The sequence below is a fragment of the Dreissena polymorpha genome, unplaced genomic scaffold (assembly GCF_020536995.1).
Source record: "Dreissena polymorpha isolate Duluth1 unplaced genomic scaffold, UMN_Dpol_1.0 chrUn053, whole genome shotgun sequence".
Classification (NCBI taxonomy): Eukaryota; Metazoa; Mollusca; class Bivalvia; order Myida; family Dreissenidae; genus Dreissena; species Dreissena polymorpha.
This window is the reverse complement of record NW_026273367.1, coordinates 70,381-84,192: the sequence shown is the minus strand read 5'-3', so window position 1 is coordinate 84,192 and position 13,812 is coordinate 70,381. Positions and strand designations below refer to the sequence as shown.

At 35.3% G+C, this 13,812-nt stretch overlaps 1 protein-coding gene across 1 annotated transcript in view; it reads left to right on the top strand.

Annotated features, from left to right (window-relative positions):
• Positions 1 to 13,812, top strand: part of LOC127863883 (protein OS-9-like) — a 59,572-nt gene that overhangs the window by 25,322 nt on the left and 20,438 nt on the right. The window contains exons 5-11 of the mRNA XM_052403568.1: positions 3,634 to 3,735; positions 4,817 to 5,018; positions 6,189 to 6,326; positions 8,425 to 8,559; positions 9,623 to 9,700; positions 10,892 to 11,051; positions 12,253 to 12,314. Coding sequence (XP_052259528.1) covers positions 3,634 to 3,735; positions 4,817 to 5,018; positions 6,189 to 6,326; positions 8,425 to 8,559; positions 9,623 to 9,700; positions 10,892 to 11,051; positions 12,253 to 12,314 — 877 coding nt within the window. The remainder of the gene's footprint in view (positions 1 to 3,633; positions 3,736 to 4,816; positions 5,019 to 6,188; positions 6,327 to 8,424; positions 8,560 to 9,622; positions 9,701 to 10,891; positions 11,052 to 12,252; positions 12,315 to 13,812) is intronic.

Below are 13,812 nucleotides of genomic sequence, written 5' to 3'. Positions count from 1 at the left end.
GGTAAATTTTTGTAGATAGTTCCTCATTTCATGGATGATACCTCAAAAATAAAGTACACAACAATTAGTCACTCCTAGTGTCTGTACAGCATTCTGCCTTCCCAGATGTTGTTGTCAACATGTTTACAGTTTTTCGTGCTTTGTTGTTTTTTGTTGTTGAGTTCATGGAATTTTTTTTCTATGAAAGATTTATCACCCAGACACATCTCTTTGGATATGTGGAGCAAAAAATAAACTTGTAAAAGAGTACTTTTGAAGTATTGTTTTGATAATCTGATGTTTCTGTTTTAACTTGCCCACAACATACTCATGGTGAGCTTTTGTAATTGCCTTTTGTTGGTCAGTTGTCATCCATGGCGTGTCTTTAACATTTATCTTGAGGATACTAAAGAGTTCACATTTATCGCCCAATCTGTATGAAACTTTTTCAAAACATTCTCTGAATTATATATTTTCTGAGTTTGAAACTGGGTCCTATGCAGTTAAAAACGAGGACTTTAGGTCAACTAAAAGAAAAAGCTTTTGAACACTCTTTATGTCTCAATTTTCATCCAATCATCATGAACGTGCTTGACAGCATGGCTGGGTTTGAAAATGTTTGTTTTTTCCATTGAAAAACATCATGCCACCAAGGGGCAGGGAAGTTGTTTCTTTATAGCAAACGTGAAACCATATGAACCACATTTACTTTAAAACCTTTCTGAAACTTGGTAAGAAGGTTTGTTTCAATTACATTTGAAATGAGTTCAAAACTGGTTCCTTTAGGGGTCAAAAACTAGGTTTTGTATGTCAAATTATAGAAAAAGCTTGTGAGCACTCTATATAGGCTACATTGAACTTCCTAATCTTCATGAAACTTGGTTACAACTTTTGCGTCAAATATATCTTGACCGAATTTGTGACTGGATGACATGTTGTCAAAAACTAATTCACTTGGTGGAATTCAGGAAAAAGCTTAAGGCCTAATGATTTCTCCACTGAGTGTGATATGATTCCTGTCCATTAAAAACATATAGTACCATGATGTGGGTCAGATTTTCTCTCTTGCTACACATTTGTAACCCACTCATAATTAAACTTGCTGAGAAAAGTAAAAATTTTGTTATGATATTCGGGCTGAGTACAAAAATGATTGAGGTTTGTTCAAATCATGGCTGTCTGGTATTGGTTTTATTGTGTAACCTTAAGAACACTACCTGTTCGAAACAGTTTAGTTCCTTGTGATCTCAGATGAGCGCATTTGGGCATATGACCCTCTTGTTATGACTTTATAATTTGAAAAAAAAAAAAATTACACTGTACAGAAAAAAAATCAACAATACAACAAACTATATAATATTGCATATAATATATGCACATTTAACACTTATCTTCACAAAGAATCATATGGAAAAAAAAACTGTAAATCTTTTTTGTAAATATGGTAAAAATGGCATTTAGAAAACTGGATAAATAAATATATAAAGCTACATACCTGTGTTATGCAAATGAATGCCACTTCTGATCCTGATATAATTGTGTGTAAACTAAATGATCGTAAATGAAATGATTAAAGTGTTATTCAGAACTTCACTACTGTTGTAGTATGTCAATAAGTTAACATTGAAATCCAGAAGTTCTGTGGTAACTCTTGCATGGCCCACTGTGGCTCACCACATGCCTATGTTGGTACCCGAGGGATCAAGTGCGACAAGGATAAAATGAAGCCTTCATTATTTATAAGGCCTCTCTTTGCCTTACTATAGTCGGATTTCTTGTTTTATGGCCGCACTCAATTACGCTATTGTTTATATTCAGTAATTTAAAATTTCAGTCGGCTGTATCTATCCATGTAGTTGATAAACTCCTGTCACAGATCAATACTAGAGTGACACGTAGCTATTAAAATTGCCATTACCTATGCAATTTTTATTTGCTCTGGAAATTTGAAGCAGAATGGATAGCTTGACTTATTGTTGAATCAAAAAGGCCCTTTGTTTTAAGTTTACATTTAATGCAATCATAACTAACAGCAGATAGATCTACATTAAGAAACAAAAACAAAACCAAATAATAAACAATGACGATGACCTGGATTCTTTACAAATTTGTTGGATATTATGTACAGTATGCCTGTTCAAGTTCGTGTACATTTGTATTATAAACAATACTTTGAGCCTGAATTAGTGAAAATCTGTATAGAATAGTTCAAATTATGAGATTTATGTTTTGAATAGCCTTATAGAGGGATATTGGGGAAATGAGCCAAAAAATCTTGAAGCATCAATTAGCTTTAGATTCATAAGACTCCTAATGTCATGGAATGCTTTGTTGTAAGTGAATCTGTTTTAAATTGCTTTGTTCTGATAAGCAATTAAGTGTGTATGTTTTTTGTTTTTTTTGCTGTTTTCAACAGTTTTTCAGTCATATTTTAACAGTCAGTTTATTAATTCATCATCCTGGGATTAATGCACACAATTATGTGGGTAATTTAGGTGGGAGGGGGGGGGAATTGGTCGTAGAAATAGGGATCAATCACCGCAGAAGTTATAAATGTTGTGGGGCCAATGATTGATTGAAGATCCTCAGATTTGTAGTCCAGCGCTGTACTAACTGAGCTAGCCACCAGCCGTAAACAATCATGAGATGTCACTTATTTTACGTATATTAAATGCTTTTTTATAGACAAAGAAGAAAAATAATTGTGCATTATTCTGCAACAAACTATGGGCAGAGCATTATGGTGAAAGTGGTTCTAAAAACTCCAAGCAATTCTTCAGTTATATCCTCATGCTTTAATGTTAGTTCCATGCTTGAATGTTAATTTCATGTAATGGTGTATTTATGTCATTTAAATGGTTGTGTGAACGATTTTGTTGAAAAGGGTATAGATTAAAATAGTTACAATCTTGCGCAGAGATATTATATACTTTTGTGGTAGAATGGAAATAAGTTACAGATGAGTCTTAGTTATTGAGTAATAATTTACAGTTTGTCATTGTGATACTTGTTATCAAACTACTCGGACTATTGCCCATGCGGTTTAATCCTTATGCATCAGAAGTCCAAGACCTTTGGTTATTACACAATATAACCAACAGTTAGCAGTATTTTTTTTAAATAATCACTCACAAAGAAAAGATAAATAGATAAATGAATATTTCTTTTAAACTTTGTGGATTCTACCCTGGTTTTCTGTCTTATTCACATAATGATATGTACTTATGAACTAACATTGTCCTACAGATTTTTATGCCCTGAAGGAGGGCATATAGTGATCGGACCATCTGTCTGTCTGTCTTTCCGTCACACTTTGAATTTAGATTTCACATTTAGGTTTTCGAAAAATGCTCATAACTTCTATGTCGCTTCAGATAGCAACTTGATGTTTGGCATGCATGTGTATCTCATGGAGCTGCACATTTTGAGTGATGAAAGGTCAAGGTCATCCTTCAAGATCAAAAGTCAAATATATGGCTTCAAAGCGGCGCAGAAGGGGGCATTGTGTTTCTGACAAACACATCTCTTGTTTTAATATGTGTAGGCAACACTTTGCTGTATGAAAAGGGAACACGTTCGCAAAGATGTATGGTTTAAGTGTATAAAATATATCATATTCTCACTGTATAAATTCACATTATAATCTTTTTTCAGTCTGAGAGTAAAGCAAGTTCATTACAACGCTACCACACCCAGCAGTATGTCAATGGAACCAAGTGTGAACTGAACCAGAAACTTCGCAAGACTGAAGTGCGGGTGAGTAAGGGATCCATCCCACTATGAGTTCATCAATATGTTTTACTTTGGTTACATTAAGCGCAGGTTAATTTTAGAGACAAATTTTTTCGCTAGAATGGCTAAATTCTACAGGATTAGTTAAAACTAAATGCTGATGTCAGACAGTGATGCATTGAGATTTGATTATCAAATCAATGTATGTACAAAATTAACCATGGTAAGCTTTAATCCATGAACAACTAGGTCCTGGAGCCTAATTGAAGAAGATACACAAATAAAGTCATGGTAACAGTTGCTAAATTTATTAAAATTAAGTACTATGTATTTAAATGACAATTTTGTAGAGACTAAAGCACAATTTTCCTACTAAAGCAGTTAAGTAACAATAGCGTTATAAATCACATAATATTTATGACAAAAAAACAGTGTAATATGGTATTAACTTTTCATTTTTGTTATGTTAAATATATATTTTTACTTGTGGCTCTGCTGCTTATTAAAAGATGTATTATATTACTGCTCATGAAGTGTTTGTATGATCTTGCACTGAAATAAACAATTATCCTATATTGCATAATTGATGAAGTCCTAGCTTTTTTTTTCATTTCACACATGATTGGATAAATAGATTTGTTATAATAATTGTGTTTGAAAATATTTACATAGCAAAAGAATGAAAGTTCAAGCATTGCTGGTTAAAATCAATTAGAGGAGTTTTTTTTGTTAGTTTAAATAATTTTTGTTGAGAAACCTCTTATTAGTAACCTTACTGTAGAAGAAAACAAGTCACCTTTTATAAGGTCACTGTGGCGCAGTGATTATGATGTGCGGCTAGCAACCAGGAGGTCAAAAGTTGGATCACCATTGTTGATTTTTTTTTTCGATCTCCCCTTTAAGACACTTGTACTTAAGTACTTGTTCTACCAACTCCTGACTCAAGAGCCTCTCAATAAGCCTTTGGCTTTTGATTTCCATCAAGCGAAAATAAATTGGTTTAAACTAAGAAAATGAGTCCTAGTAATCCATAGGAGCAGAAAATGCAAACAAGGCTTGTGGTCTGCTCTGCTGCTGACAATGGTCTTGTGTTCTGCTGCTGCAGTTTGTGTGTGAGGAAGGTACAGCGGACTACATACACAGGCTAGACGAGCCTGAGACGTGCTCCTACATCATGACCATCCACACCATGCTCATCTGCCACCACCCGTTCATGAAGCCCCCCACACCCTCTCAGTCAGTGTCCATCACTTGCAACCCCCTGCTGTCTGAGACTCAGTACAGGGACTATCTGCAGCAACTTGAGGGTGGGTTGTGTGATATTTAAGTGGGTTTTCTTTCATTTGACTGATTCAAGTATAACCCTCTAACAGCTCTGTAGTGTGGTGGCGAATATTAGAACCTAATTCTGGGAAATCTAGGATATATGAATTTGTGTAAAGTGGTGTCCCAGATTAGCCTGTGCATTAGGTACTGGCTAATCAGGGACAACAATATTTGCCTTCACTGGATTTTTTGTTAAGGAGAGACTTCCTTTAGACCAAGCATTCTATTAATGTTGAAATTGTCGCCCCTTATCTGCCTGTGCAGACTGGATAGGTTAATCAAGGACGACACTTTACGCACATGCATATATATATACAGAGCTGAAACAGGGCAGGGGGGGGGGGGGGGGGGTTGCGGGTATTCTGGAATCAGTTTGTTATTCAGGCCATCTATTCTGCTGGTGGATGTTTTGTGCTGGTCATATTTTAAATAAAAGATATGTATAAGAGGTATCAATATGAAACTAAATATGGGTAGTGCTCTGTGACAAGGGGATTGTATGTGTGAAAAGTGTTGTCCCAGATTAGTCGATGCAGTCTGCACAGGCTAATCAAGGAAGACACTTTCTGCCTAAATTGCAGTTTTGCTAAGAAGAAACTTTCTTTGAAAGAAAAATATCATCAAAGGGGAAAGTGTAGTCTGTCCGGACTAATTTGGTATGACACTTTATGTACATGCATTAAACCCCCTTTTCACAGAGCACAGCCCATATCTATTATGCACACATTGATGATTTGTGCAGTGCACAAGAGCCATAACTTTGCTTCCATAATTAGCCGTTTGTGTATTGACTATTCTTAAAACTGTAATGTTTTATAACAACTTAAAAGTTAAGTCTAGCATGGCATTTCACACCTATAAGTAATTCATTCTTCATTGAGAAAAAAAAAATACAAAAGCACATGTTTTCCTGGGTCTTAGTCTCTTCATTATTCTATGTTTAAGAATTTGTTGTTGAATAAAGGCAACACACCTTAAATCATGTTCTTCAAGACAGTCTTTGGTTTTGTAATCTTATTTTTCAAAACAGTCTTTGTTTTTGTTATCTTGTTGTTCAAGAAGTCTTTGACTTTGTTATCTTATTTTTGAAGACAGTCTTTGTTTTTGTTGTCTTGTTTTGAAAATCAGTATCTTTGTTTTTTGTGATGCAGCTAAGGAGGCAGCTGAGAAGGCGGAGCGTGAAAAGGAGGCGGAGTTACAGAGACAGAAGGCTGAGGCGGAGCTAGACGAGAGGCGGAGACTGGCAGGGGAGAAGGCTAAATACTTTCGAGAAAACCAGATTGTGGATGGTATGGTTTAAAACTTTTCCCACTATGAAGCAAAGTGTGATATAGGCTTATGCAATCAGCATAAAACCAAAATAGCCTGAAAGGCACTTGCTGTCTGTTCAGGTTTTGTGCTGTCTGATGCTCATTGGTAGTTTAGGTTTGGAAATGAAGGTCTTAAATGTGGCACTTGCTGTCTGTTCAGGTTTTGTGCTGTTTGATGCTCATTGGTAGTTTAGGTTTGGAAATGAAGGTCTTAAATGTAATTTGATTTTCTTAGGGACTACAAGGTGGGTATCTGAGTGTTCCATGGTTGAGTACATTAATTTTGATTTTATGTTGTAAAAATTCTATACCAAGACATCATTAAGTTTACAATTCAGCAGTTACATTTTATTTTCAATATACACATACTAAATATGACCCATGTTTACAGGTCAAGATTTGATACTTTATTCTGGATATTGACATCAAATCTTACATAAACATTGTCCTAGAACACAGTCCCAGAAGGGCTGTTCCAATCACAAAACAGGGTGCAAAATATCCTGTAACATATGGCTTGAATTTTTAATAAGATTTTATGTGGGCACTACATTTGTACATGTGTATAATTTGATCTGTGCTGTTGACTTTTATGAATAGAATCTATTTAATAATTCACTTGATCAGGGCAACAATTTGTGGAAACAATTAAAAATGTATTGGCTTATGAAACACAAACAAAAGCAATTGGAAATCAATAGTGATATAAAGCTTTCTTTCAAAATAAATAATTTTTGTTGCTCCAGGTAGGGTGGCATATAGCAGTCACACTGTCCATCTTTTTGTCTGTCTGTCCAGCATTCTGTGTTCAGGAGTTTTTTCCGCAAAGCTTTAATATATTGAGCTGATTTTTGGTATGTGCACCTACCTACATGACCTACAGATGAAGTGTAAAAATTGGTCTGGTCCGCTATTTATTAAGAAAGTATGGGCCTTTGACTGATCTAAATTTTTGCTTTAAGTAATAAGCTTTAAAGGGAGATAATTTTTTTATTTAACATTTGGCTAGTACAAATTCTTTTTAGACAAGGGTAGCAATATTTTTTTAAAGGGCTATAACCCAAGGTAAAGACTTTGATAAACAGAAAGTTAAAGACTTGGAAATTTGAGACAAAAGTGGATAGATAATTTTTCTCTATAATAACTGTTTTCCAGATGCTTTTTATGCAACACTTTCAGATTTTGAGCTGACTTTTGGAATGAGAGGTAACATATTTTTACACAACTCTTTTAGATATTGAGCTCATTTTTGGTCCGAGAGTCTACCTACATGAGTTGCAGACGAAATGTGAAATTTGTTCTGGTCCATTTACAAAGTAATGGGCATCGGATGTAGAATTGTTCACCATAATAACCGTTGTCTGGAGTTTTTTTTTAACGCAATTCTTTCAGATATTGAGCTGAGTTTTGGTATGTGGGTCTATCTTCATGCCCTACAGATGAAGTGTGCAATTTGTTCCCGTTGATTTTTGGCAAAGTTATGGGCCTTGGACTATTATCTGTATTCCAACAGTTTTCCAGAGTTTGTTTTACGCAAAGCTTTCAGATAATGAGCTGATTTTTGGTATGTGAGTCTAACTACATTACTAACAGATGAAGTTTAGTTATGAAATTTCCTATAGTCATTGAAATGGAAGGGTTGCAACAGATTGTCTCAATAGCAAATAGTTTGGAATGCACAGTAGAAGTTGCAGTTTCACCTGAAGTTTGGACTGATATAGTACCACCAATTGTCTCGTATGCAAATAAAAAATGGCCTTTACCTACGGTTTGGTGGTCTGATGTAGTAAGGGAGATAACTGATGAGATCTAGATATATGGCATCAGTGATTGTCTCTCTTTGCTTATACTCTTAAAGGCAGAGTAAAGTGAAATGTTCACATGATGTGGTGTCTCATGTTGAAAGGCAGATAATCAATGGGGTTTCACTGGGATATGTGTGGTTATTTCCCTTAAAGATAATTGGACAAGTTTAGTATATGTGGAGGGTTTGCCTGATGTGAAGTCTGATGTAGTAGGGGACATAAATGACAGGTTGCACCAATGTATATGATATCAGTGATTCTCTCCCTTGCAGGTACTCAAGATAGCACAGTAGAAGTGGAGGGTTCACCTGATGTGGAGACTGATGTAGCAGGGGAGATAAATAGTGGAGAGGAACCCGATTTAAGTGAACAGTGGAACAGCATTCTCAAGGCTTCAAGAGACACTGGTAATTACTGATAAGTATCTTGAGGATTATCGGAGGAAATTTGGTTAAAGTGTCATCCTAGATAAGCCTGTGTAGTCCACACAAACACTTTCCGCCTAAACTGGATTTTTGCTAAGAAGATACTTTCCTTAAACAGAAAATATCTTAAAAGTGGAAAGTGTCGTCCCTGATTAGACTGACTGCAGACTGCACAGGCTAATCTGGGGCAACACTTAACACACATGCATTAGACCCCCTTTTCACAAAGCACGACCCAATTTCAAATCATACATTAAATTTTAAAAAGACTTAATTGTAGGAAAACTACATCTATAGATACATTTTCCCAAGATCATGATTGAGACTGCATGTATAGTGACTAGGTTCATAAGGTCTCTAATGGGAGATAGTAAACATCACCAAAGCTGACTATGACATTCTAATATTTGAAAACATTTTGTTCTACCCTACCTAGGCACATACTAAAACTGTTGGCCAATTGTTACTTCTCTGGTAAAATTCTAGATTTGTTAACCCTTTGCATGCTGGGAAATTTGTCGTCTGCTAAAATGTCGTCTGCAGAATTTCTAAAATTAGCATTTTCTTCGATTTTTTTTCAAAAAATACTATCAGAATAGCAAACAGTTTGGATCCTGATGAGACGCCACGTTATGTGGCGTCTCATCTGGATCCAAACTGTTTGCAAAGGCCTTTAAAATTTAGCTCCAGCGCTTTAAGGGTTAAATCTACTGCATTGTGTATCAAGCTCTGTTGATTTATATAAATATGAGCCTTGCTGTAAGAAAAAAAATAGGGCTTTATGTATGGGCATGAAGTGTCATCCCAGAATAGCCTGTGCAGTCCTCATAGGCTAATCAAAAACAACACTAGCCGTTTTATTGAATTCTTTGTTTTATTTAAAAGATGTCTTACATTAACAAAAGTACAGTTTATGCAGAAAGTGATATCCCTTATTAGTCTATGCAGGCTGCACAGGCCATTTTTGGGCAACCCTTTACTGACATGCATTACACCCTGTTTTTCTAAGAGTGCGGCTAACATGTACTTTTCTGTATTGTGCCAGGTGATGATGCCATGCCAGAGTCCAATTCAGTGTTCAAGGTTATCACTTCCCCAGAGGAATTCAAAGAATTCTTCAAAGGTAATCAATGTTATGTATAAGAATACAAGTACATCAGGCATGTTGCTTGAAAACCTTGCTTTAAGTGTTTAGCCAGATAGTCTGACTCAACATGGGCTAATCAGAGATGCAACTTTCAGCTTTAATGTTTAGTATTTTCTTAGCAAGTCTCCTTTAACCTGAAATGCTCTGAAATGTGAAAAGTGCCTTCACAGACTTAGCATAAAGCAAACTTGTGTTGACCAGGGGTGTCAATTATCCGGATTATTCCGGAAATCCGGATTTCAGCCGACCAGGGTCGATTTGGCCAGGGGGGGGGATTCATTTGAAAGCGCGATCAATTGAGAATGAAATTAATATATTTGTTAAAGCTTCATGGTAAATTACTTTAACATTCATTGCACCATAACTGTTTGCTTGTTTGGATATGCCAAGATGAATTGAATATCAATAACAAAATAACAACAAACATTAATATTAGGAATCCAAGAAAAATTTCTGACAAGCTTTTATTTGATCAAAAATGCACCTGCAGCGGAGCGTGGCACCCATTATGCGGTGCTCTTGTTAGTTCTGGTGTAACCGAAGGGGACTCCTGGTCCATTTGTCTGTTGGTGTGTTTGTCTGTCAGTACAAATCCGGATTTAGCAGTGACTCAAAAAGCACTTAGCTTGATTTATCTTGGCTTGTGGATAGAGGGCCGTATGAAGACTATGAAGGTGTTTCAGTTTTGTCTGTTTGTCCAGAAAATATGGATTCTGCAATACTAGTAACTGAAAATAACTTAAAAAACTAGTTGATTACATTCAGTATGTGGATAGAAGGCCATATGGGGAATTTGCACTTATTTAGTTTTTTGTTACACAAAATTGTGCTTGCTATGGTTAAAGAACTAAGTGGGAACTAAAATCTGTATCGTGCAACAACTCAGAAAGTGGTTACATGCAATGCAAGAGCAGATTCTGTTCTTCCTCTGAAAACATAAAACTTGCAGAGCAGAAAATAGTTAGTTTCATTCTTTGATAACTCTTAAAGAGCTACATTGATGAAACTTGGTATATGGATAGAGTGCTGTATGGGACGATTGCATTTTATTTCAGTTGTGCCTGCTTGTTTGTCTTTCATTCAATAATTGTTTTTTTTTTAAATCTGGATCCTGTGAAGATTTTTGTTCGTTCATTTTTTTCAATTGTTTTTTATTTTGTAAAATAGAGGCTATGGAGCAGGTGAAAAAGCTTAACACCAAAGAAGCAAAAGATGCGCAAATCTCAGGAAAGGGAGATAAAGAGGAGGAAAATGAAGAAGTCAAGGATAGGCTTAGGAATATACCACCAGCTGTTGACAAGAATGATGAACACCCTGGTCTTAAAAAGTAAGAACATTCCTTTTCATTTTGAAAGCTGGTAATGGCATGGTTACAAACTGTTGTTAAATGTATGAACTGTCAATAGTCTTAGCTAATTGCATAAAAAGTACTTGTACAATCACACCTCAGTCACCCAGACTGGCAATTGCGTCATAAAAAGTAGTTATCCTTTCTCCACCCTTTTCCGTCAAATACCTTCACTTAAGCGCTTAAAACAAAATATACTGGTGAGAAAATTAATGTATTATTAGTTGTATCGCTCGTTATAATGCAAAAATGATAAGTTTGCCAAAATTGTGCTTTCATGGTTAAAGCATGGGAATCTGGGTAGAGTGATGGACTAGAAACTGAGGATAGCTGTTTGCTCCCATTGTTTAATGATTGGTCATGCATCCTTTCTACAGCCATTCTCCCCTACCTCTGATTTAAGTAGGGCAGTTGTCACTGGAACCAGTGTATGCTAGTACAGGTAAACTAGGAAATCCAGGAATTGTGTGAGTGGCTAAACTGATCACCTTGTTATGACTGAAGTATGGTTGAAAACAGAGAAAAGTTCAACAATCAAACAAAGAAACAAAACAAAAGGCTTGAATTTGATGCAAAATAATCCATGGTTGATTTCCCTCTTTGTCTATGGTAAAATAGCTGCATCTTATGGTAGAAGTATCAGTTAATCAACCTTCATGCAATGGTTGCTTTGCTGAACGTATCCCTAGTTCCTTATATGAAAAATGGATTTTCTATATTTAAGTGACAACAAAATGTTACATATGAGTGTATAGTAATTTTGTTTGGTTTGTATTAACTAATGATATCATTAAAACATAATAGGTTTTTGGAATACTGAAGTTCCAAGGGCCTTTTAAATGCATAAAACATAGAATCCTATTTGGGGGCAGTTTGTTTGTTGGTATTTGAGAGCATTAATTACCACATTAAGGCTTATAGAATACCTGGTATTCCTATTCATACGTACCACTAAAACAAAGACAACAAGGGAAAATTTACTTGTAGGATCATTCTGAAAAGATATCTTTCAATGACAAAGTTTGTTTAATGTTCATGTTTAACTTGATTGATTAATCATTACTTTTACTGTTTATGTCAATGTTATAATGTGTAGAAATAACATTTGAGGCATTTTTGGTATATAAACACAATTTTGCTGGGAGTTTGATATCAAAAGGATGTTTTTCAAACTATTCAGAATGGGTGAGAAGGAGGCAGACAGTGGACTTGAAGACCCAGAACTTGAAGAGTTGGACCAAGGTAGGTAACTCTGTAGTAAAAATGGATAATCTTTGTATAGTACTTCCCCTTTAGGAAAACATAATAATAATTGCGCATACCGTAATTACTCTATGTTTTCGGACACTATAAGTTTTCGGACACCCTCTTTTTTAGCAAAAATAATTATTTTTCGTGACTCTTTATTTTCGGACACACGAGTTTTCGTCCGTTTTTTATGTCTCTAAGTTTTCGGACAGTATATTTTATAGCGCTATTTTACCAAATTTCGACATCTAATGACAGTTCAATCATGGGGTTTTACAACCAGATTAACATCATAAAACATTGCGGTGCATGCCAGAGGGCAATGGACCATTTCATTTGCGTTATTTGGTAAATAACCTTGTAAACCGGTATTAAACAATGGTTTCACCCGATAGCATAAGCGTTATGACAATTACCAGGGGTAGTGCCAATTAACAGTTCAAAAATCTACCGCAATGGTACTACCCCTTCTCAGTAAAATAACTGTGACAAATACTAAATGTTTCAAATTGTGATGCACCCTATTACAAGTTTTACGAACAATGGAAGGTGTTACACAACAACTATTGGAAATGAACAAACAAAGAATTCATAGTTTGCTTTTTTTATTGCGTTAATTACAGGTTCATACAAGCGTGTATCGGTACATCACATGCTCATTTTTGAACTCGTTGGTCAAAGTACAGCATTGAAGTAACTTTCTGTCAAATAAATTAAGCATTTACAATTATTTAAAATGCAGTGCAAACATGTATAACTGTAATTTATACTATAAGGCATGGTATTTTACAAGGGCGTGCTATAACCGGTAGTCGCTGATACAATTTACGCTATTTTCGGACACTTCCATTTTCGACTCTAAGTTTTCGGACACCTGTATTTTGTTAATATTTTTCGTATCTCAGTTTTCGGACACGAAATAAAATAATTATTTTTAAGTGTCCGAAAACATTGAGTAATTACGGTATTCATTTAAAGAAAGGAATTACAGATGTTGGCTAGAGCGTAAGGAGAAATAAATTGTACAGTAATTTGTTTATCTTACAAATGTCCATATAAACACAATATTACACCATTATATATGTGGAATAATAGGTTCTCAAAATTGTGTGACAGTAAGATGATTTATGGAACCTCGATTATCAAAGTTATCAATAATTGCCAGTTGCATCAGGTATGATGAAGAAGTAGGGATCTGTTTTCCATTTGTGCAGGTCTGATGCTGATGTAGTTTCAAAAATATCTTCTTAAATTTATGATTTTAATAGTTATTTAAACATTGCACATGCTTTACGGCTCCAAGGCAGTATAGGTGCAAATGCAAATAACCCCTCTTGTGTAACAATTTATGATTGGTGTGCATAAGCCACAATTTGTTGTCTTTATTATTCCAAAGACATGATAGCCAGTTAATTTAAAGACTGAATTCTCTCCTTAGACAGTGTGCAAATGTGTGTGTGTGTTTGTGTGTGTTAACATTCTGGCACACAGT